The following is a 26,017-nucleotide window of genomic DNA, read 5'->3' on the forward strand; positions in this document are numbered from 1 at the left end:
CTTTCTGACCAAAGGGTTTTGTCTATACTGACTGAGCAACAGAGGCTCTTGACTCTCATATCTGTGGTCTCTAATTTTTGATCTAGTGTTTTATTTCTAACCCAACCAGATCCATAACTTAAAACTAGTTTAGTGTTTTGGCTAATTTCTCTCTTATTCCATATAACTTTATCTTACTCACTCCTCACCATACTAGCATTGCTTATTTTTTTGTCTATTTCCATATTTAATTTACTATCTTCACTAAAAATTGTACCGCAAGCTGAAGTTTTTTTAAAATTCCTGCCTATTTTTGTAGTTTTCGTCCTTTTTTTGCTGATTTTCATGCCAAATTTGTTACAGCTGTTATTCAGTTTAATTATAGAATCCTGAAGAGTTGCACTGGATACAATTAGAAGTACAACATCATCTGCATAAAGCAAATTATCAAAATGAAAATAAGAATTAACATTCAGTTAAAGTTGCCTTCCTGAAATTTTCATAATGAATGAAATGTATGATACATACCATATTAAAATCCATAACAACCTGAAAATTTCAGCAGTCAATCAACTTTGTAAGAGCTCACCTTCATTCACACAGATGGGAGGGACAAACGATGAATGACTAGTATACATAAATCACCTCGATCACACAATGAGAGGAGAAAAGTGATAGAATGCTAGTAAGCCAAAGTCAACTTTCTAAACTGCAAGACTGAACTAATGATCGATAGGTGGTATAAGTAAATTTCTTTTAAAACTGTAAATTAGAGAGATATATTGGTATAATATACAAGAGTAAAAGGGATTCCCAAGACTGTAAGAATTACAGAGGAATAAAGTTGATGTCCCACACAATGAAGATCCTAGAGAGGGTTCTTGATGGAAGACTGAGGAAGGAGGTGGAGATTGCAAAGGAGCAATTTGGCTTCATGCCTGGTCGATCGACGACAGATGATGGAAAAGTTTCGAGAGAAGCAACGGGAGCTACATCTGGTTTTTATTGATCTGGAGAAAGCTTGTGATAGAGTGCCAAGGCAAGAAGTCTGGAGGTGTTTGACGGAGAAGAAGGTACCGGAGAAATGTGTCAGGTTGGTGCAGGAGATGTACAGAAATGTGAAGACAAGAGTTTGAACCTGCCTGGGAGAGAGAAAGTTTTCCAGTGACAGTTGGCTTGTATCAAGGGTCAGCATTAAGTCCATTCCTGTTTAATATTGTGATGGAGGTGATGACAGAGGAGATGAGAGAAGACGCTCCTTGGACTGTGTTGTATGCAGATGACATCGTGCTGTGTGCAGAATCAAGAGAAGAAGTGGCAGCTAAACTGGAAAGTTGGAGGAAAGTACTGGAAGAGAGAGGTATGAGACTGAGCAGAGGTAAGACAGATTGTGTGTGTTGCAAAGTGGATGGCAGCCAGGAGACAGATCTAGAGCTGGAAGGAAATGTCATCAGGAAGGTCAGTGGGATGCAGGATACAAGCGGGATGGAGGAACTGGAGAGAGAGAGAGATGGCTGGAGTGCTATGCGATAAGAGGATACCGATCAATCTTAAAGGCAAAATCTACAGGACAGTAGTGAGACCAGCTATGACGTATGATATGGAAACTGTGGCCCTGAGGAAAAATAACATCAGCAGGATGGAGGTAGCAGAGATGAGAATGCTTAGGTGGATGTGCAGTGTGACCAGAAAGGATCGTCTGAGAAATGATTATGTAAGGGGAACGGTGAAAGTTACGAACTTACGAGCAAAGATACAGGAGGCAAGATTGAGATGGTTTGGTCATGTGATGAGGAGGGAGGAAGCGCGGACAGCCAAAGAAGAGATGGAGGGAGATGGTGGAGAAGAACTTGAGGATGAAGAACTTGATGTGGCTACAGCCCAAGACAGGAGGTTGTGGAGGAGACTCACCACAAACAGTGACCCTACTTAAGTGGGAAAAGCTGCAGAAGAAGAAGAATATTGGTATAATATACACAAGTTAATTCTTTATCTGTGAGGTAAAAAATATTAAGCTGTTGTATGATAACTAAACAGACCTTCCTTTCCTAATGAAAATAAAATAATTTAGATGTATAATTTTGTTATATAAAGTACAACAGAAGAATGAGACAAATTATTACTTACCCAATTACACCCCTGATACACATCCATTAAAACCAAGTTAATGAATTTCTTCCATTTTAAAAATGTTCTGCTGACAAGGAAATCCTAAGTAACAGCTACAACTTATGAACTTATATACCAGAAATGTTCACTATCTTTGAGATGTATTTAAATTTCAGATAATATTAAGTTAATGTAACTGTCTAGCAATCAAACACAAAACATCTGAAAAACAATCATACAGAATAAGAGCAGAATGTTGCAAAGATAGTAAGAAAAAATAATTAATGAAGCTAAACATATGATGTATAAATGCACTGACTTGCTTGGTCATTTATAGTATTTTAAAATACTATAAATAACTGTTAAAGAAGCAAGCTAGAAAAGGCCTTTGAAATAAAAGAAATTATATACATTGCTTGGAAGAGTGGTGCACACCCACAGAATAGCAATATCACCAATATTATATTTTTGCACTTATTCCTGTTAAAGACTCCCTAATTGTTTCCTGGTTTTGCGCGATTCCTAAAATTAAACTATATACTAATGCTTCACGAAAAGAGCACTTTTCAATGCATAAACATTGCATCATATTTGCGTTAATAGCCCAGGTGTGCAGTCACAAATATGGACACCTTTGAAGATACATACAGATGGTGCAGTGGTTCAAATTCTTAGCATTCTAATGGTTTCAAACCACCCAGAAGGTGAGGCAGGGTGTGCTGAGACAACAGCATCTAGAAATCAGTGGCTGTGATTAGTTATTGTGTCTACCAATCCAATTGAACATAGTCATTTGTCCTGAGTTGATGTTAAGGTTGAGATCAGGACTCTGTGGAGACCAGTCAAGTGTATTAATGTTCACGTCCACAAACCACAGTTATAGCAGCAGCTTTATGACATGGTGCAATGTCTTGATGAAAGAGACAACAGTTAGTTCTGCAGAAACACCAAAAAGTAGGAAGCATTGCACTGTCCATAATGTTCAGATACTTCTCGGAATTCATACCATCATACTGCCACCTCCATATTTCATAGTTGGGGTTAAGCACTCCATGTGGGGCTTGCATATTGCAGCCCTACCATGGAAATCCATGTTGTGAGCATTGGTTCTGGATGTTTTGCACAGATTCATATTCAGTCGATGCCCAGAACTCCAAATTCAATGTGCTGGCTTAAAAATGGTGGTTTTTACATATTATCCTTTGTAGCATCCTACAGTCATGTTTGGAGTGTGGGGGTCATCCGCTGTATGTAGTAAGCGTGCAATAGACTTCCTGCAACATGGCATCTTATCACAATGCCTCGTTCAAACTCTGCCAGTTCCCTTCTCACAGCCATTTCACCCAGACAGTTTCCCTGACTTGGGAGCATTATATCCCTCCAATTTATACCAGTTACAAACACATAACATTACATGCCACAATGCACCTTGCCCATGGGCATGTCTGTTGATTTCTTTGTAAGCAGTGTAGTAACAGCAACAGATTCCTGAATGTATCCTGAGTGGGGGTACAGAATATCATGATAGTATTACATGAAAAAGTCATATCATTACTAACTTTCTGTTGACAATTTTCTTCCAAATTAATCTGTTATCTGCCAAGACTGAAATATCTTTAACTATTATGCAGAAAAATATCTTTTTCTTGCCATCCTTGCAAAGAATATTTGTTTTGCTAACCTTTCCTCTCACATTCTGTTTAAGTGCACATAACACCTGGGATTACATCTGCTAACACATTCCTGAATGCTAGCAATGTCAAGTTCTTTCCTAATATCCTCATTTTTTATATGATACCACATTGATATCTGTTCACTACCATAATCTTTCTCAGAACTCTCATATCAGTGATCATGTCTTTGATCAAGTGTTTTATTTCTGACCCAGCTCTCAGATCCAAAAATTAAATTGGTTTGAACAATGCCTTGTATACAGCTAGTTTTGTATTTTGACTAATTTCTCTGTTATTTCATATAAATTTATTCAGTTCACCATTACACCGACAACTACCATACCATCTTTGATAATTCTGTTATCTATTTCCATGTTTAAATTTGTCATCTTCACTTAAAAATTGTTCCAAAATAGCTTAAAATGTTTTACTTGTTCTAAAGGTTCTCCATTCAGGATGCAATTGATGTTTTCAATATTTCTGCTTATTTTCATTGTCTGTCTTTTTATTGCTGATTTTTCATAATAAATTTATTACAGAAGTTATTCAATTTAGTCAGACTTGGACTAGATTTATTTAGAATATTAACATCATCTGCATAAAGTAAACAACTAAGATTAACATTTCCAACTTTGATATCAGGTTTAATGCCACTTTTCTTCATAATGCAATTGATACAGATGATGAATACCAGTGGAGATAATGTTTCACCCTTGTCTCACACCTGATTTAACATTAAACCATCTTCCTGTAGCTCCTTCAATTTTAGCTACTAACTTACAACTCAAATACAGACTAAGTATTGCTTGATACAATGTCACATTTACACCATATAACTGCTGTAGCGTTTTGAACAGCTTTTCTCTTGGTACCTTGTCATATGCCTTTTCCAGATCTACAAAACTTAAATACAGATGCTTGTATATTTTCATGAGTTCTCAATTATTTGTCTTAAATTAAATCTGATCCTGATAACCACTGTTTCACCAATCCAGCTTGTTTTTCCTAAAGTTCCCCTTTCACAATTTTTCTTAGCCTTTTCTCAAGTATGCTTGCATAAATCTTACTAGAAAAAATTGGTGGGACAATTCTTCTGTAATTCTCATTCAATTTTTACCTCCCTTTTTTATAAATGGTTACTTCTTTCACTCTGCCTTATCCCATGGGTCGGCGCACCAATCTTTAACCTTCCTCTTCCAAGTTCTCCGGTCCAGAGCATCCTTCGGACTCCATCCTTTCTCCCTAAGATCCTCTGTCATCTTATCCCTCCACCTGAGCTTGGGCCTGCCTCTTTTCCTCCTTCCCTCCAACTCCATATACTCCACTCGTTTACCAACATACTCCTCACCCTTCCTCTCAACATGTCCAAACCACCTCAGCCTACTTTCTTGTATCTTCTTGCCAATTGGTCCCACCTTAACCATCCATCTGATGTAGGGATTCCTTATCCTGTCCTTCTTTGTCACACCACTCATCCATCTCAACATCCGCATCTCCGCTACCTCCATCTTCCTCTCCTGTGCCTTGGTTATAGGCCATGTCTCCGCACCATGGAGCATCGCCGGCCTCACCACCATCTTATAGAGCTTTCCTTTTCTCTTACAACTCACTCTCTTGTCGCACAGGACCCCGCTCATCTTCCTCCAATTCATCCAACCGCATGTTATTCGGTGCTGTATTTCCTCATCCAGGTCACCATTCCTCTCAACAACCGACCAAAGGTACTTGAATTTCTTCCCTGAAATTAGCCTTTCACCCTGGAGTCATATGACGATATCCTCGTCACTCCCCGTTGACATATATTCAGTCTTCACCTGGTTAAATCTCATGCCGCTCTTCTCCAATGCCTTTCTCCACTCTTCCAGGGTATTTTCAAGCTTCTCTCGAGATGATTCGCATAGAACAATGTCATCGGCAAACAGCATGCTCCATGGTGCCTCCTTCTTGACATCCTCCACTAGTACATCCATGACCAGGTCAAAGAGGTAGGGGCTCAGAGCTGACCCTTGGTGTAGCCCTACGACAATAGGGAACCCTTCTGTCATGCCGACACTAGACCTGACCTGAGTTTCTGTTCCCTCATACATCTCCTTCACCAACCTCACGTACTTCTCCGATACCCCCTTCTTCCTCATACACCTCCATACCTCCTGCCTGGCCACTCTGTCGCATGCCTTTTCCAGGTCTATAAACACCATGTGCAGATCCACTTGCATCTCTCTATATTTCTCCATCAATTGCCTTAGCGCAAATATTGCATCTGTTGTCCCTTTTCCTGGCATAAATCCAAACTGCTCCTCACCAATTTTCGTTTCCTGCCGTAACCTTGCTTCAATTACTCTTTCCCATATTTTTAATGTGTGTGACATCAGCTTGATTCCTCTATAGTTGCCACAGTCTTGAACATCTCCTCTTCCTTTGTAGATTGGGACGAGAATACTTTTTCTCCATTCCTCTGGTATCTTTTCCTGTTGGGCTATTTTACACATCAGATCCCATAACATATCCACGCCCTCACTGCCCAAACTTTTCCACACTTCCCCAGGTATCTGGTCTGCTCCCACAGACTTTCCATTCTTCATTTTTCTCAGTACCCAAACCACTTCCTCTCTACTTATGTCTTGCACCGGTCTCTCATTTACCTCTCCATCCTTGCACCTCTCTCTTGGATTCTCCTCATTTAGTAGTTTTCAGAAATATTCTTTCCATCTTCCTCTGATTTTGTCCTCATCTTGTAATACTACTCCTGAGGCATCCTTTATCTGCTTGACTGATGTTATGTCTTTCGAGGCCTTATCTCTGGCTTCGCTATTCTCAACAACTGAGCTTCGCCACTGTTTCTCTCCAGTTCTTCATAAACCTCATCAACTGCCCTCGCTTTCGCCCTTGCCACAGCTCTCTTTGCATTTTTCTTTGCTAATCTATATGCCTCCTTGTCGGCTCTAGTTCCGGTCATGTCCCATTTTTTCTTTGCCTCTTTCTTTTCCTTGATCTCCAACTGCACCTCCTCATTCCACCACCATGCCTCCTTATCCTCAGGTGGTCCCTTTCCTGATGTTATACCTAGCACCTCTTCTCCAATTTTTCTAATATTCCGACTATTAACGTCCCACCATAATGGTTAATATAAATGGTTACTACAAGAGTTCTATTCCAATCATTTGGAATTCTATCCTCTAGTTGAATATTATCTACTCCAGCTGCCTTTCCACATTCAGGTTTTTTCTACTTCAAGCATTAGTATGTATTTCTATTGCATTCCTCTTGAGTGTTTTGTAATACTGTTCTGCAACTGCTTGTTTCATTTAGCAATCTTTCAAAGTAATTACTACAAACTTCTATAATATCTTCATCTTCAGTTTTCATGTAACCTTCATTATCTCTGATTCCTTCTGCAGTACTTTTTTCTCTATTTCTAAGCTTCTTCAACAGCCTCCAGAATATTTTACCACCTTCCTGATATTTATGTTCTTACCAAAGTCTTCCCATGACTTCTGTTTAGATAGTTTTACACAGTGCTTTGCTTTCTTACATGTATCTCTGTATTCTCTCAGAGCACAAGCTGAATCACTTGCCAGGAATTTGATAAAGCTTTCTTCTTTTCATTGACTACCTCTAATTTCTTCAGTCCACTATGGAGTTCTTATTTTCTATCTTTTCAGACAACCTCACCACATGCTTCTCTGGCTGAATCAATGTTTTCTTCAGGGTATTCCACTGAATTTCCAAGGTTTAGTTCTTGTTTTCAAAATCTTTCTTTTTTCCCCTTGAATAATGCTTGTATATTTTAGTCTATATTTCACCACCAAAAGCTGTTCAACTCTGATTCATTTTAAAACTCTTACATCTCCTTTTCAATATGAAATCTAATTTTAACCTTCTCAAAACTAAATGATCATTTCCAATTTGAAATTCTCTGTATACTCCATATCCTGAACCAGTAAGAAAACATTGCTATCAACAATAACATAGTTAATGGGATTTTTCTTATTTTTTGCATCTTCTTTCCATGTGAATTTTATCACATTTTTATGTGGAAACAGTGCTAGTAATAACTAATCCTTTTCCTAAATAAAAGTGCAGGAGGTACTTACCATTATTATTAGCTTTGGTCTTTTCTCCAAATTTGCACTGAATATTTCCACATGTCTGGTAGTCATTTCCTACTCTGCTGTTTAGATCTCCAACAAGAACCAACTTTTCTTTTTAGTTGTGTAAGCTACCTTCTTTTATGCCTCAAAAAATTCTTTCACCTTTTCTGTAGTAGAACCTTCTATGGGACCATAGGTGCAAACAAGTCTCATTGTCAAGTTCCCCATTCTAATATTTGCCCACATTCAAGAAGATTATCCTCATATTTAGCGTTGAATACTATAGCTACTCCTTTTCCCTAATTGTTATTGCTTAAATATAACATCTTAGATTTGTTGATTAGAAAGATCTCACCTGTTTTTTTTCTTTGCTTCACTAACTCATATTATGTTACTCTAATCTGATTTTTCTGCTGGTTCCATTTCTTTTCCATTGATGCTTCTTATGCTGATGTTTCAATCTTGAACTCTGCTGATGGTGAGTTGGGATTTGTTCTAGTAGCTGACTTTTTGCTGTTTGCCCTGGTTCCCTGACAAAAAAGTGTGGCCTTGTTTAATCAGGTGATTCCCCAGATGGCACAAAATTCTGTCATGGTGTACCATCATACTGCATTATGGTTTAATGCCAATAAGAATACAATTTGGTCAGCTAAATCCCAAACTGCTAGCCCATCCTTGTTCGTTCAGTACCCAGTTAGATACTGAACATGATGCACTATGAGAAGGTGAGGACTGGACATTAGGTCAGAAGCTGCAATCAATTCTCTGCATTCCTTAAAAGGCTACATGGAGGTCTCCTCCAAGCAATTCAAGCTTTGACCTTAAGTACCCCTATAGTAAAAGTTAAAAAGAATTGTAAAAAATTAGAATAAAAGTGCTTTTAACATTTCAGTACAAAATAAATACTAGCAAACAGTTCAGCTTCAAAACAAAAACAAACAGTCTCTGAATGAGAGAAACAAGATTTGCATTTCCTACAGAAAGTAAACTACTGCACATCGTGTTCTTGTAAAATTCCAGTATCAAAATGTAAAGCAAGAAAAAAGGTGAAAAGCAGAATAAAAAGCAGAGAAAGGAGTATATTGTATATTAATATTGTGGTACAACCTGAATTTCAAAAATATCATATAATCTGATAGCTTAAAGGTGAACGCAGTCTACAAAAGCAAAGTTTATACTTCGCTGATGTATATATGTAAGACATGCATCAGCAAATTAGTACGATGAGTGTACAGGCTGAGCAATTATTATGGGGACTTCCAACTATGGAGATACAGACTAGAAGGAAGAAAGATCACATGGAAGGAAGGAAATGGAATTTATACACCTGTTATTGTTGTTAGCCTAGATGCAGGACAAAGACCTCTCCCACTCTCTCCTATCCTGGGCCACTCTTGTCCATGTGACACTGAGCCATCTCTCCATCTTTTTCTCATTCCTTCACTCAGCAGATACTCTGTTGCTCTCGTTGACCATCTATCATCTTGATATCTTGCCAAGTGGCCTGCCCAATCCCATTTTTATTTCCTAGTCTCCAAATGATGTCTTATTTTTCTTGGGTCCTTGTTCCATCTAGTCTGGATACTCTGAGTAAACTCCTCTCCATTGCTCTTTGCAAACTTGGAGCTTTTTTTGTCTGTTTAGTGGTTTGTGCCCAAGTCTGGGAATCATAAGTCAAAGTTGGCAGGATAATCATATGTAATAGTTTTCTTTTTTAGACAAATGGGGAGGTCCCCTTTCATCCAATGCTTCATTCCCAGTAGCTCTTCCAAGCACTGTCAATTCTGCACTGGATTTCATGATCAAAGTGATTTGACATGGAGATCAGTTGTCCTAAGTGTTTGTAGTTCTCTACATATTCCATTATAGTATTTTCAACATCAATAGGAATATGTTCATAGTTTGTCATTTTTGTTTTATGATAGTTTATTGTTAGACCTCCTTGCTTTTAATGCTTGATTAAAAGCAAGGAAATTGATCATCATATTAAGTTGAGAGCCACCATCATCAGTAAACAGAACGACATTATCTGCAAAATGTAAATTGTTTAACATCTTCCTCTGAATATTAATATCATAATCATCCCAATCCAGGTCCCTGAAAATGGCTTCGAAGACTACTGTAAAAAGTTTGGGAGTAATGGATCACCTTGTTTGATACCTCTCTCCATCCTAAAGAAGTCTATGCTCTCCTGACCTGATAGGTGCCTTCACTATTTTCATAAATGGTTTGAAGCAACTGGGTATATTTTTCACCTATACCTCTTAAGAGATAACTCCTTGAGGCAGAATGTGATGGAGGGAGAGTAGGGGTGTGAGGGTATTGGACCTGGTCATAGGATCAGAAGAGCTATACATAACCAAGGCAATCACATTGACTCTGACTGGTGAAAGTAACCATGGAGTCTTGACTTGGGGGATTGTACAACATGAAGAAAATTCTGTCAAGAAGGGGTATATGCAGAAGTACAAGGCAGGTGATTATGACAAGCTTAGGAAGAAGCTTAAATCCATCCCATGACATAAAACACTGCAGGGTAAGGATGTTAGTAGTGCATGGGAGATGGTTAAATTGCTTCCTCTAGATAGGGTCATCTAGAGGAAGCAATTTAAGTTGTATTCCTAAGGTAAAGAGGGTTTAATCAGGTAGAATTTATATAGATGAGTACTATTATTAAGCACGAGCTATAGAAGAAGAAAATGCCGTGAAGGGTATATAAAGAGAAAGGTGACCAGCAAACTCACAAACAGTACAAGGCGTAGGCAAGAAAGGTAACCAGCACGGCAAGGAAGGCAAAATCAGATTATGAGAAAAATCTAGCCAAGCAAGCCAAAGGAAATCCCAAAGAGTTATTTGGGATTATGCAGCAAGTAAGAGGAAGAATTACTATAGAAGATTAACCTTACTGAGTGATGATGGTCATGAGGTGACAGAAGCAGATAAAATAATAGACTTACTGAGTGACAGACACTAATGTGGGAGCAGAAGCGGATGAATTGGAGGTTCTCAGGATACTGAAGAAACTCAATGTGAATGCAGGTAGAGAATTAAATGGGATATCAGCTTGGGTTTTGCAGCAGTGTGCAATGAAACTGGAAATGCCTCTGATTAGGCTGTTTAAGTCTCAGGTCTGGTAGAGTTCCAAGGGAGTGGAAAGAAAGCAAAATAATTCCCTTACATAAGGGAAGTTCTAAGGTTGCAATAGCAAATTATAGACCAATCAATATCTCAGGCTTGGTGGTAAACCATGATGATTCTGCTGGATTTTGCAAAGGCATTTCACAAAATACCACATGGAACTCTGTTATGCAAATTAGAAAAATGGGGATGGATATGACACTGGTTAAGTAGATAAGAGGGCAGCTGCTGGCCAGATATCAAAAAGTGATATATGGAGGGGAAGAATCAAGGTGAAGACAGGTTGTGCTGCAAGGTTCGGTGCTAGGACCATTGCTGTTTAATTTGTATGTAATGGATATAGGAAATAACCTGAAAGGAAATATTCAGTTGTTTGCTGATGATGCGAAATTAGGTAGAGTAATGGTTAATCAATGCGATGTGGAGAGCTTGCAGGATGATTTAAATAGACTGCTAGGATAAAGATAATGGGTGTCAGTTTAATGTGGGGAAATGTAAAGTTATGCATTTCAGGATAAATAGATTACAAGCTGTGTATCACATTGATGGCACTGTATGCCAGGAAATAGATAAAGCAGGAGATTTAGGGGTTTGATAGACAGAGATTTAAAGTTTAGTGGACATATTGCTAAGGTAACCCATAAGATTACTGGCTACTGAAGAACACATTAACAACTATAGATAAAGAAGTTGTTATTCCTTTTATAAGGCCTTGATATGTTGTGAGGAAGTGGTGAAAAGGATTCACAGGCAAACGACCAAGATGGTGAGTGGTTTGTGATAGATTGAGAGTGTGTGGATTGCAGAAGTTGGTTGACAGGATAAAAAGAGTTGCTTTAAGAGTTTCATAGGATAGATGCAGGCGAAATGTTTCAGCATTTGACTGGTGGGACCAGAACAAGGGATCATCCCTGGAAGTTGAATAATGGTGTGGTTAGTAGGGGTGTGAGAACCAGATTTTTTGCTTGAAGAGTTGTGAATGAGTGGAAAGTGTTGCCAGAGTCAGTTGCGAGTGCTTTGTCTGTTAATGAGTTCAAAGAGAGGTATGATAGATTGTGTTGATAGTTTGGGTCTCCCGCAATGAATCTTCAGACTCCATGGAGGTGCCCGTACATTAATAATAATAATAAAAATGATGATGATGATTTTTCTGTGTATGTGGGAGGGGAGGAGATAGAAAGGTGCCTGGCTTTTTTAAAATTAACTTTTAATTATTTATCAAATACTATCAATTAGTAATGAAATTATCTGTAGTGGAAAATTTTCAATACAACAGTGATAACCGAATTGTCATTGGGTCAATGTCCATGAAGGTATATATCTATACATCTCGACAGCCCCTCCCCCCCCCCCACACACACACAAAGAGAGAGAGAGAGAACTTTCCCCTACAAGATTATCTTGCTGGCCTTTAAAACCAGTCATTTAAATGTAAAGCTAGAGACCTGTATAACTAAATAATAAGTGTGATCTAATTGATTAGTCATGAAAGAAGATACCAATCCTTACTGAGGTACCTATTATGATGGAAATGGAATCTATAAAAAACAAGTGCAGCAAGAGTATGAGTTTAACATGCAAAGACATTTTTAGTCAACGAATCAAAAACAGGAGAGTTCAGGCTAAGCTATGTGTAAACAGTGATAATATAACCTGGAATTTTTAAAATGAGGTAGAAATAGCAAATAAGGTCTACTGTTATAGATGAAAATGATATCAAGAATGGAAATGACAGTGTATGCTGATAAAACAAATGAGGAAATTTGTGTCAATGCAGAATTGTATTGCAGTTTGTGATTGCAGCTATGCAGTTTTATTTCCAAAAAAGTTTTATATAAACTCAGACATTTATCAACATGTATTTTACTATAATGAGCAGGATTCTCTTTCCACAGATTTAATGATGTCAGAGTACCCAATAAAGAAAAGATGAAGTATGCCTACCAAACCAAAATAAAGAATCAAATCATACCTGAAATCATCCATAACATTTTTCGTCTTGCTCCATAGGTAATACCTAATCCCTGAAGGTCTTGGTCTGACATTGTTAAAAATGTTGGCACATCAATCTGAAAGTATAAAAATATTGTATTACATTATTAATTTTAGCATAATGAACACTAAGTGAATATAAATAAATTCTTTTATTCTCTAAAGAGAGAGTAGCTTTTGCCTCAATTTGCAGAAATCTGTTGGTAGATGGTCTTATCAGATTAGAATGAATTTATGCATGCGTAGATGAAAGCAACATGAAGAATATGAAAAGCATCTCAGTATTACTGTGTAAACTATGTGTGAGTTTTACAGTTCATTTTGAGTTTCAACTAGAAGAATAATACAACTTACCTGAGCCAGATACCCCCCCCCCACCCTTTAAAATCTTTCGCCAGTATATCCTCCACACTGCTTCACACTTGAATTAATTATATGAGACTTTGCACAAAAAAGAAAGTCTGGATCTGTTAAAAATTATAGCACCATGTCTATATTAACTTTCAATATCTAACTAAACTTTTTATATATGATGAGAAGATAGGATTTTAATTTGTAACTTTGAAAACTTCAAACAATATTATTATCATAATCAAATCCTGATATATGCTCTCATGGGATGTACAGGAGATACTACAATAGTACTGCATGATTAAGTTTGCATTAATAATTTCCCTTCAAATTAGCCTTATTTCTCAGAAATCTTATATGATCATATCTACCATGCCGCATCTAAGGCACTATTAACTACACCATAAATTAAAAGATGGCAAGAAATTATATTCTTGGTTCCATCCTTTAACCAAGTGTAATCAAACAAAGTTTGCACATGAAGTATCTTCACGACTGGACTAATGACTTCACATTAATTGCCTTAGTATCCCATAATGCAAGGTACATATCCTTATGGACATGTATAATGCATAGCATTATACACATCCATAAGGATATGTTCCCTGATCAGTTTTGACTTTTGAGGTGAAAAAGTGTGTTCATCATAGGCCTAGAGTAGTTAGTATAGAGGTGCAAGAGAGCCTGAATAGTATTAGGAGAAAGGAAAGACAGATAGTATAAGATAGAGAAAAAGGCCTCAGCTCTTTAATATCATCATATAGCCAAAAACTATCAGTTTTCCTTTTTCACCAGTTTCATGCAGATGAACAACCAAAAGACCAATTGAAATTAAAGCATAAAGATGAATGATATCCAGGTGGTCAGCCATCTGGAGTTAACAACCTTGAGTTGGCCTGCTATGCCTGGGAATGCTCTCCAGTCATCCCTGTTACTGGCCATAAGACCACATTGAACTAAGAGGAACCATTTAGAAAACCTCCTATAGTAAAAATAGACAGAATTTTATCTCCCCCTGGTGCATATTGCATAAATGTGGGTAGTCTACACCACCTAGCCAAAAATTTGATATATATCAGAATCAGTGGTGTAGCTAGAGCTTTTGCCACCTGGGGGCGGTCCCTGATTTTGCCGCCCTCTCAATACACACCAAAAATACTACAAAAAGTGAAAACGACGTATATGGAAATAAATTAAAACGCTATGTTTATTTTTGAAGTAAAACTTTAATTTCAACATTCTAAAATGTTATATTTCTTCCTTTTCTGTTAGCAAAATCGATGACATTGGCGAAGTCTATTTCATAGTAATGTAGGTAATTCTTAATCAGTTTTATTTAGAAAAACTCCTCTCACAACTAGCAACCTTACAGCAATTGTGAGGAAAATTCGCAGTAGTATTACAATATTTGGAAATGAGTACTTGAGACTGTATTTTAGAATCAACTGTTAAAGTTCAAAAAGGTTCAAAGTGCAGGCTGGGGCGGACCGCCCCCTTCTAGCTACGCCACTGACTAGAATGCTTCTTTCAAAATACAAAAGTCTGAACAATAAAATTTCTACAATACAATATTGTAAAGCATGTGTATGTCACATTGCTAGTTTTAGAATCCATGTTTCTCAACCTTCCATAAATGGTATTTTGATTCATTAATTATAAAAATGAAAATTCTCCTCCCATTGCTGACAGGTGGAGGGTATTGCAGTAACCTGTTCTAAATATGCAGGGCAAGAGTGCAGCTGCATTCTGCAGAATGCATGCTCTATGTTTTCAATCAGTAACAGATGTTACAGATTGGATCTCTGACGTTACAGTACGTCCATTTAATGGTACTGACTGGAAGGCAATCATATGCAATTCTCTAAGCAAGATTCCTCCTGTTAGGGTATCCTTGGAACTTCAATAAGTGATAAAGCAAAATGTTGTAAGTATCCAACTGTGGAAGTTCATGGCAAAAGAGGTTAAAGATTTCTTTATATCAAATTTTAATTTTTTTAACAGAAAGAATATCAATGCCAGAATGTTGTAGTATTCAGGAACAATCTCAGCTTTTGGAGCTTTATAATCATTCATTCCAAACGGAAAGATGAAAACCCAGATAATACCAGAGAAGGTCTGCACATGTACGATTGCATCAAAAAGCAATCAATTGTTTTAGTTTAATCCTACCTTTCCAAAGTAAAAAATATAAATCCAAAACAAAAAAAAAAAATTAAATAAAATAAATGAAAGCACCTTTTCTGACTTATGGGTATTATAACACTGAGGATGTGATCTTTAGCACTGTTCTCATTTAACAAAATCTAGATAACATCCAAAAATTGTTCTTCAGTTTAGTCTAAAAACGTTCATCATTACTACACAAAAATTATTTGATCATTCAAATAATTTTTGTGTAGCAATGATGAATGGAAGCACATCATGGTTGAGTCAGGACCATATCTTTTTCACATACTGTTGTAAACATTCATGACTGTAAATCCATGTGCTCATGGGGCTAGTTTGCCTGTTCTGAGGGCTGAAAATCCTGAGTTTCTGGGTGAAAAAATCCCTCTACCTCCACATGAGACCAGCTAACTCACCTTTAGTCAAAAGAGACCAGATAAAAGGTTCCTCACAATATGGATGGGAATCGAACCCAAGTTTTTTTTCTGATTCTATACAGACAAAGCTATGGAGGCTCTGCTAATAATATCAACATAAAAATAGAATAGAAACTTTAAATTTGTACACTTTTGCAGAAATTAATTCCTATCTAGAAATGAAAAATATCTCCCCACCACCATCACTGCCACATTTTATATTTTTCTATTTCCTATTTTAACAATAACACCTTGCCAAACTGTATTCATTAGAAATGTTCTATACTGCCTCAATTCTGGAAAATTAATCGAAACAACTTCCTCAGCTGTAATATGTAATATTTCTAAACAGATTTTTGAAACATTTGTAAAAGTGAGTAATCAGCATGAATGCAAGTTGGCAAGGTGCAGATGTTGGAATAAGGAAATATTATTATTCATATGGAAACGCCATGGAATTAAAAGACTCATTGTGAAAGACCCACACTATCCATTAACACAATACTTATCATACATATCCTTTAACTCATTCATTGTTTGGGCACTCACAACCAACTCTGATAATTATTCCACTCATTCACAACTCTCCAAGTAAAGAACCTAGTTTGCACACCCTTACTAACCATACTCTTAGACAACGTCCAAGTGTGATCCCTTGTTTCCCCCTGAAAATTTCTCTCGTGTCAATCTTATAGAATCCCTTTAGTAACTTTTAAGTTTCTATCATATCCCCTCTCCCCCACCTCTCAGCTAAACTCTGCACACCTTCAATCTATTCTCATAGGGAACATTCCACAAACCTGTCATGAGCATGGTCACTAATCTCTGAATCCTCCTTCCCATCTCTGAATCACATGTTGCTGAATCATACCTTATAAAGAGGGATAATAACCTGTCTATCTTTACTTGTCAATGTGTTCTTCAACATCCGAGTAATTCTCTGTGCTACTTTGCCAACTCTTGCAATAAATCCTTTGAATTTCAAATCTATCCACTATAATACCCACATCACTATCCTCAATTTTCTATAATCTAGACCCATCAATATGATACAAAGTATAAATTAAAAATACCAAGAAATTATATACTTGGTTTAATCCTTTATCCAAGTGTAAGCAAACAAAGTTTGCACCTTAAGTATTTTCAGGACTAGGACAACTCGTATAAGGAAGCTAAGACTTCACATCACTTGCCCTAGTATCCCATAATGCAAAGCACATCTCCTTGTGGGCATGTATAATGCTATGCATTATGGGAAGGATCACTACCCAGAATGGTTTTGCCCTTTATTGAGGTCTCTTCAGTGGGAGCCAGACCTTGGATAAAACCAAGTGTATAATTTTCTTGGTATTTTTAATTTATAGTATAGCCAAGTGAAAAAACTTCTAACTGATGCAAAGTATATAACTCTTTTCATCCCAAAGTGCATTACCTCGCATTTTACAATATTAAATTGTTCATTGCTCAATGAACAATTTATTTCATTGGATGACTTAAATACATTGACTCAATGTATTTAAGTCATCCTGCAAGATATCTATATCACCTTATGAACCTCTCCAGTTTTGTAACATGAACAAACAACTGAATATTCCCTGCTAAAATCTTCTGCTATATCATTAATGTACAAATTAAAGAGTAGTGGTCCTAGTACAGAGCCCTGGAGCACTCCACTAATCATCCTCATTTGTCTTGATTCGACTCCACCATACACAACTCCCTGATGTCTATCAGGCCCCCCCCACCCCCATGCCAACAACCTCATATCCATTTTCATTTGCTCCATTTATGTAATAATTTTCCATGTAGTATTCTTTCAAATGCTTTTACAAAGTCTAGCAGTATCATAGTAAAGCCATTTCCTTTAATCAATTCCACTTTCATCTTATTATAAAATGTGAATAAATTACTGAGGCAGGACTTCTCTTTTACAAAGCCATGCTGCTCCCTATAGAGTATCATATTCCTATCCACACATTCCTAAATTTTACTTTTAACCAACTTTTCAAATAACCACCATTCCAGAAATATTAATTAGTCTGTAATTTGCGACTTCTGTCTTGGAGCAACCTTGGAACCTTGCGAGAGCTGAGAATTAGATTCAACAACTCGTCAGAACTGCTAGTTCACTTGAACATTCTTGTAGCACATGAACAGACATACTGCTGTATTCACATTGATATACTAAAATTTTTCAGTAGTACTTCAGATTCATCTACCTCACTTCTCACATCAGTCTCTGCCACATCAGTAACTGCAAAATCACCATCTGGATGATATACACTTGCAAAATGATCATTTAATGACTGAACTATTTCTTCTGCCACTTTCCTACCATCTATAAAGTTATCTTTCCATAGTAACTTTTTCTCTTACTTGCTACTTAGTGAAAAAACTTTTTTGAATTTATTTGGCCTGCTTAGCTAATTTAGCCTTCCGTACCATACTTGTTATCTTGCTTGCTTGTGAGTATGCTAATTACCTTTTTGTTTAAATTCCTTCCACAGTGCTTTCTTTTTTTGCAGCTCCTGCTTTATATTTCACTCATCCATTTAATCTCTACTCAGTTTATCCTCATGACCTGGGTATGCAGTCTGATACTGCCTTGTTCAATCCCTGACTGTTTCCCATGCACTACTGACATTCATTCCATGGCACAGCTCCAAGTTGCCACCTCAGTTTGTCAAAATTGGCAGCTTCGTAGTTCCACATAAACCCTTTCCCAACTGAAAATACCATATGTTGAGTAACTTCACAGGACAAGACTGCATGGTCACTCTCTGATTGGAGGTAGAATTGCTACTGTAGTTCCACATAAACCCTTTCCCAACTGAAAATTCTATATGTTGAGTAACTTCACAGGACAAGACTGCATGGTCACTCTCTGATTGGAGGTAGAATTGCTACTGTAGTAGCATCTTCTACTGCATGTAGGAGATCTATTGTATGTAGTATCTTCTGATACTATTACCAGATCCAAAATACTCAAATCCCTAGTCTCCTCCATCAAGTGCTGTTTCAAGTAATTATTCCTCAGTAACTGTGTAAAATCCATTTTCATTTTTCCACGTGCCCTTTCCTCCTTCCAATCTACATCCCCATAGTTGAATTCTCGCATGATAATTGCTGGGCCTGCACTCATTGTGCTAATCTGCCAATGCATGTCATCCACATCTTCTGGAGCCTCAGGTCTATAGCAGCAACCCAATATATTTTGTCCTATTGGTCTCTATCTCACACCAGATAGCCTCAAATGAACCATTTCCCTCAGATCTACAATCTTCTTTAACTTCTATTTTTGTTGAAGCTCTTCAGCTATCATTAATAATACCCCTTTATTTCTGATATTTTAGGCATTTGTGTACATGCATTTTAATCCCTTTGGGCCCACAGTTACCCATACATATTGTTATTACCTGCCCATTCCAATTCAAAACCTGGGGAACTATACCCAGCTCTTTTCAATCATTCCTGCACTCATACTCATCTATCTCAGAGGTGGCTAAACATATGCTTGATCGCTCCACTCCTCTCTAATATCACTAGCTTTTCTGGTTTTGCACTTCCAAACTCTCACTAAATGACACTTTCTCCAAGCACTAACTCCCAAACCTTTCAAGTGCAGTCCATCAAGCATATACAGGTTCTTTGATCATGAAATTTACTCCATAGATATATATAAACTGCACACCATTCCTCCTATGTATGCACTTCTCATTGACAATCACTCCGTCCCTATTCTGTCCTATCATAAATAGTTATAGCAATCAAAAATGCTTCATTATTTAAATAATTATAGATTATTATAATATGCAATGAAAAACTTTAATAAGGATTTTTCAGGAGTCAACACACAGTAAGCCAAAATATTAATGTTCTAAGTCTTAATATTATTAATAAATATTAATATTAAAATATCAATGTTCTAAACTCTTCAAAGTTCACAGCACTACAGTAAAGATTAGCTCATCTGCACTAAAAACATTGTTACTATCTTACTAGAGAATGCTGAATGTCAAATAACACATCTTAAGGGCTGAAACAATTGTGATCTTCAAGCAAAATTTAAAATTTTACCAAAAAAATAAAATTTTACAATGCTTGCTAAATATTTTAGAATACTGGGAAAAATATTTAAGTTACCAAAAAAAAAACGTTAATGACTTGTCAAGTTGTCTTTAACAATCATGACTTTCCTAATACTACAAAGCATTCTTAACAATATTCTTTATATTTTGATGTTGAAATTAAAGAAATAATGCCCAAATATATTAAATATGTGGTGATTTTGGATGAACTAGCTGCAAATTGCATTAATGCTACTAAAAGTTGTTCCAGACATTCAATATCTGAATGAATTTAGGAATTATACAGTATACATATCATCTGTTTCAGTAGTTTTTTTTTTTTAACCATCTTCCTCCTCTCTCTCAGATGGATCAGATCAAAAAACACTAGATAAAATATTACAAAGAAATAAATTAGCATACTAATAATATAACATTATAAATACAAAATATGGTTTCCATTTTAATTATCCTCGTAAAAATGTGTTTGCATTCAGTATAAATACCTTAACATTTCTCTGATACACTCATACTTAACTGAAATATATGTCCACAGTGCAAATACAGTGCTGCAAATTAAAGCAAAAAAAAAAAAAAAATCAAGAAACATTTAGACCATTTTTAACATGTACTCTTTATTAAAAGATGTATCATTTGGCTTACCTCTTGCTGTTGGAATGTGTCCACATATTTAGCTAAACCTTGTCTGCTGAGCAACTCTGAAAGATTTTCTGTTTCTGCACATGTCAAGTTGTGCGACTTGGAAAAAACTGCATCAAAGAAGTTGCTGGTGCTAAAGAGAACCTCTCCTAAACATAAAAATATACACCAAAGTATTTGAGTTTCACTACTAGCATATTCATTGAGAAAAATTTCAGAACTTTATTTTATCAATATTTCATTACATGAAATATCAGAAAAAATCTATGCATCATGAAACTTGAATTTTCCAAACATAATCCTATTTAATCAACAGTTGCACTTGAAAATGATTTTTTGTATTTTCTAATTTAAGAAAATGAAGATAATCTCAAATGTTTTATTATTATTAATATTATTAAGAAAGACTTCCAGGGAGTCATGAACATATCAAGGGAAGCCATGCTATTTGCACCAGCTGTCATACTTGTTCTTGAATTCATTCACACTACATCCAACAGCAATCGATTCCAATCACGCACTACTCTATGAGAGAGAAAAAAAATCTAGCCCTGACCCCCTTCTAGGTGGTCAGGGCTAGATTTGATTCCATCTGATAGATGGAATTTTTCATTCTCAACTTCCATGGATGCCCTTGTATCCTTTCCCCACCCTCTAAAAAATGAAAAATTCCATCTACTGAAATTCTGTATAATGCTTTTAGAAGTTTGTCAATCATATCACACCACTTTCTCCTGTTTGCAAACGTCTGCAGCCTATAAATTCTTAATCTGTATTTCACAATCTAAATATCATTCTGACACACTCCTTTGCACTCTCTCCACTGTATCAGAATCATTAAGGAACACAGGAGACCAGACCTGATGTAATAGTCCAAGTGAGGTGTTATAAAGGCCTTGTAAAGAGACAAAATGACTTCCTTATCTTTACATGTCAAGGTTCATTTCAGCATTGCCATCTGAGTTGTATTTACAATTTTTGCTATATTATCCTTGAGCTTCAACTTCTTGTCTACTAAAACTTCAAGATCACTAGCCTCATCAGTTTCTTCAAGCACAATCCCACCAATATAATACATTGAATTAGACATTGGATATCTAATCACAACAAAGTGCATGACTTTACATTTATTAATTGAAATGACAGCCATTTTCACATGCCCACAATTCCAGCCTATTCAAATCATTCTGCATATCAGCAGAACTCCTGATTACCTTATCTATCTTTGCATCATCAGCAAATAGCTGTAAGTCGCACGTCAAATCCTTCCCAATGTCATTAATACAGACTGAATAACTGTGGACCAAGAACTGATCCTTGAAGCACACCATTGGTTACTTTGAATCTTGCAGATTCACCTATCCCCATACACAACTTTTTGATATCTGTCAGTCACCCAGCCATCTCTTATCCATGCCAATAGTCCATAATCCAATCACATATTCTCCAATTTATGCAACAATCTTCCATGCTGTATTCTGTAAAAAGCCAAAAGTATTATGGTGTATCCATTCCCCTTGTCTAATTCAGTGGTAACATGATTATAGAATGTGAGCAAGTTGCTAAAAAATGGCCTTCCCTTAGTAAACCCATGCTGTTCATCGCAAAGTAGAGATTCTCTATCAACCCATTTCTGAATGCGAGCCCTAACTTTCCTAAAATCTTCACCACTTCTGACATACTGATTGTTTGATAGTTGAATATATTGGTCTTAATACCATTCTTGTGCAATGGGATTACCATACATTACTTCCATTCCTGAAGAATCTTCCCTGTTCTGAGACTCAAATTATATAGCCCGATCAACGCCAGTTCAGCTGAACACTCTTTTAGCACCTGTGCTGATATCCCATCAGTTCCTATTGCAGAATTCTTATTCATTTTGTGCAGCAGCTCTAGTGCTTCCTCCTCATCCACACGTGTTTCCTAATACAGTGAAGAGATAGCAGTGAGTTCAATGTTGCATATAACAGGTTGATAGCTTTTAGCTAAATGGCTGCTCATTAGTTGAACAATTATTTCTGCATCAGTCACCTGCATACCATCTGCATTCAGCAGAGTTACTCTTTCACATTCATTCTTTCTTTCTTTCTTTTACTTGCAGCATAACGATAGAATTCTTTTGGACTGTCTTTAACTTCCAAAGTCAGTTTCTTTTCATACTCGGACTTAGCGTTCCATACAACACTTGACTCTTCTGGCTGCTGCTTATAATTATCATAACTGACATCATACTTATGCACGTGATATTCCTTCCACATCATTTTCTTATGAATCTCTTGCTTAATAAGATTACACATCCATTTCATTCCTACTCTATTCTTCGAACTCTAGGGACACATTCTGATATTGCATCATTTAAGAATTTTTAAAACATTTCCTCATGCACTGTCAATATCCTTCTCATCCAATAACTGATACTATGGCACAGAACCCAGCATACCCCTCAGTGTTATTTTTTTTGTTTGTTTGGAGAGTTGCCAGAGTTAGTTGTGAGTGCTTTATCTGTTAATGGGTTTGAAGCAGAGGTACGATAGATTGCGTGGATAGTTTACATCCTGCAATGAGTCTTTCGACTCCATGGTACAATAATAACAACAAACAAATGTTGCATTTTTCAATTTTAAAACACTTTTCTACATCACTTAAAACTGCCTCCTACTGAAAAAAATTATTTCTATGTTTAGCTTTGAATATTAGTGTTCTACAGTAAACATAGTGACTAGTACTATATTAAACAAAGCCAACCCATCCTTGTTTGTTCAGTGTTTGGGTAGAGAAGTGCATGAGCAGTTAAGGACTGGACATTAAGTCAAGAGTTGGAAGTTTTTGCACTTGGTTATACTATAAATTAAAGATGCCAAGAAATTATATTCTTGGTTTAATCCTTTATCCAAGTGTAAGCAAAGTTTGCACCTGAAGTATTTTCAGGACAGGACAACTCATATAGAAGCTAATGACTTCATATCACTTGCCTTAGTATTCCATAATGCAAAGCACATATCCTTACAGACATGTATAATGCTATGCATTATGGGAAGGGCCACTATCCAGACCAGTTTCGATCCTTACTGAGGTCTCATCAGTGGGAGCCAGATCCCGAGGTGATACAAAGGTTGAAGTAATGCAGAAGTCATATTTCCATATACAAGCAGCCAAAAGGTGTCACAACTCATTATTAAAATACTCTGAATTAGAGAAAGTTGTTGGAAGTTTTTCTATTTGGTTATACTGTAAATTAAAGATGCCAAGAAATTGTATTCTTGGTTTAATCTTTTATCCAAGTGTAAGCACACAAAGTTTTCTCCTGAAGTATTTTCAGAACAAGGCAAATAGGATGCTAAGGCAAGTGGTGCGAAATCATTAGCTTCTATATATGAGTTGCCTTGTCTTAAAAACACTTCAGGCACAAACTTTTGCCTACACTTAGATAAAGGATTAAACCAAGAATATAATTTCTTGGCATCTTTAATTTATTTATATTAAGTCAGAAACCTTGGTTAATTCTTCCCACTTAAGACTATGCAAAGTTCTCTTTCCAGTTAGCTTTGTCTTAGTATCACAAATTATTTCAGCATGGCATTTCTGTGATATCTATCACCAGTTCTGTTACTTTTGAAGTTGTTACAGTAGTTGAATTTTTAGTGTTCAAATATTGGTTTCCTTCCAAAACCAGTGGGTTTTGTTTAACCAGGTGAGATCTAAGTTGATGTGATACTGTATCATCACGTTGTATGTGTAATTTAAGCCCCTATAGAATATCTCATTTTATATACATATACAGAAGCATAAAAATAATATACAGAAGGAAGGAAAAAAATTTAATAATAATAATAAAACCTAATTTGAACATTCGTCTTTGAGATGCAACATTCTGAATGAAGACAAGAAAAAGAAATACAGAAAGTGAACCAAATGCAAATAATAAACATCTAAGGAATAATCTGAGACATAAAAAAATTACAGCAATAAGAGGAAACAATGACATCTTAGTTCAACATCAAATACAATTATTATTTTTTTATTGGACAAATTTTTTTATCTCAATGCGAAAAAGTCCTAACATAGTGAAGCATTCTTCTTTATACATTTAGCAAAATTAAGAAAAAAAAATATGCCCTACAAAACTAGTTTTCTCCCATTCCATGGCAGGGGTGTTCAATCTTTTTTACTACGCGAGCTACTTTTCTATAAAAAGTTATTTGGCGATCTACTCTCTTATATGTAAGTTATTCACCGATCTACTCTCTTATATAGATCACGTTCCCTCAATTTGATATCTGATTATGCACAAATAAACAACTAAAAAAAATACACAACAAAAACTTTATTTGTGTATAAAATTTATTTATCACTTTTAATTATTTTAATACAAAAAAAAAAAAAAAAAAAAAAAATTGGAATAAAATATTTATTTCTCTATCTTGGAAAACCAAAGTTATAAAAAACAGACTGATTACAAACTCACAAGTTATAGGAAATGCTGGTTGATTAAAAAAAAAAGTTAATGTGAAATTTGGCATTGTTTGGACCTCGCAATATTTTCATAGTCAAGTTGATATGAAGAAGTGGCCAATGACAGAAAATCATCCAAATGATTATTTGTAATTTGGTTTCTTAATTGATTTTTTTATGACAGTCATATTTGAAAAAGCGGATTCTGACAAGTATGTCGATCCGAAACACGACAGAATTTTTCGCGCAATATCAGTTAATATCGAGAATTTTTCATGTGCATACTTTCAAATGACTTCATTGTTTACTTATTTTAAATGTAAACTATTCTGAATGTTTATTATCTCAAGTTCTACTTCAGCTTGATTTATATCAAACAGCCCACTAATTTTATTTGAAATGTCTGTGATGTTCAAGTTTTCTTGAAATGGATTATTGATAAAAGATACAATCATTTCAGTTTTATTAAAATCTGAAAATCTTGAATTTATTTCTTCTTCGACTAATTCTATTTCACGAATAAATTCTTTTAAATCATAGCGAAGCATTTCTTGATTTTGTCCAAAAAATTTTAATAAATATGGGAGATGTCTAAATTTGCGGTCATTTATATTTTTTCTTTAATAAAAGTAAGTATTGTTAGAAAGTTTTTATTGAACTTAACATGTCAATTAAATTTTTATCTCTACCTTGTAACTCTAAATTTAAATTGCTTAATTTCGTACAGAAATCTACTAAAAATTACAAGTGTAACAACCATCTTTTATCACTCAATTGTGGATAAATATCTCCTTTTTCATAAAGAAAATTTTTTATATCGTTAATTAATACAAGAAATCTTTCTAAAAATTGACTTCTGCTGAGCCAGCAAATATTATTGTACAACAGAAGTTACCTATCATCATCTGCCTGTAATTTAA

At 35.9% G+C, this 26,017-nt stretch overlaps 1 protein-coding gene across 2 annotated transcripts in view; it reads right to left on the minus strand.

Moving 5' to 3' along the window:
- The window catches only part of LOC150104295 (protein bicaudal C homolog 1-A-like), a 321,235-nt gene that overhangs the window by 9,365 nt on the left and 285,853 nt on the right, over positions 1–26,017 (minus strand). For both annotated transcript variants that reach the window (XM_090396901.1, XM_090396900.1), the window contains exons 17-18: positions 20,646–20,791; positions 12,963–13,059 (exon numbers count right to left, since the gene is read on the minus strand). In XM_090396901.1, the coding sequence (XP_090253027.1) occupies positions 12,963–13,059; positions 20,646–20,791 (243 nt within the window). The remainder of the gene's footprint in view (positions 1–12,962; positions 13,060–20,645; positions 20,792–26,017) is intronic.

The sequence above is a fragment of the Typopeltis vanoorti genome, chromosome 8 (genome assembly GCF_054136105.1).
Source record: "Typopeltis vanoorti isolate ZY-2024b chromosome 8, IOZ_Tvanoo_1.0, whole genome shotgun sequence".
Lineage (NCBI taxonomy): Eukaryota > Metazoa > Arthropoda > Arachnida > Uropygi > Thelyphonidae > Typopeltis > Typopeltis vanoorti.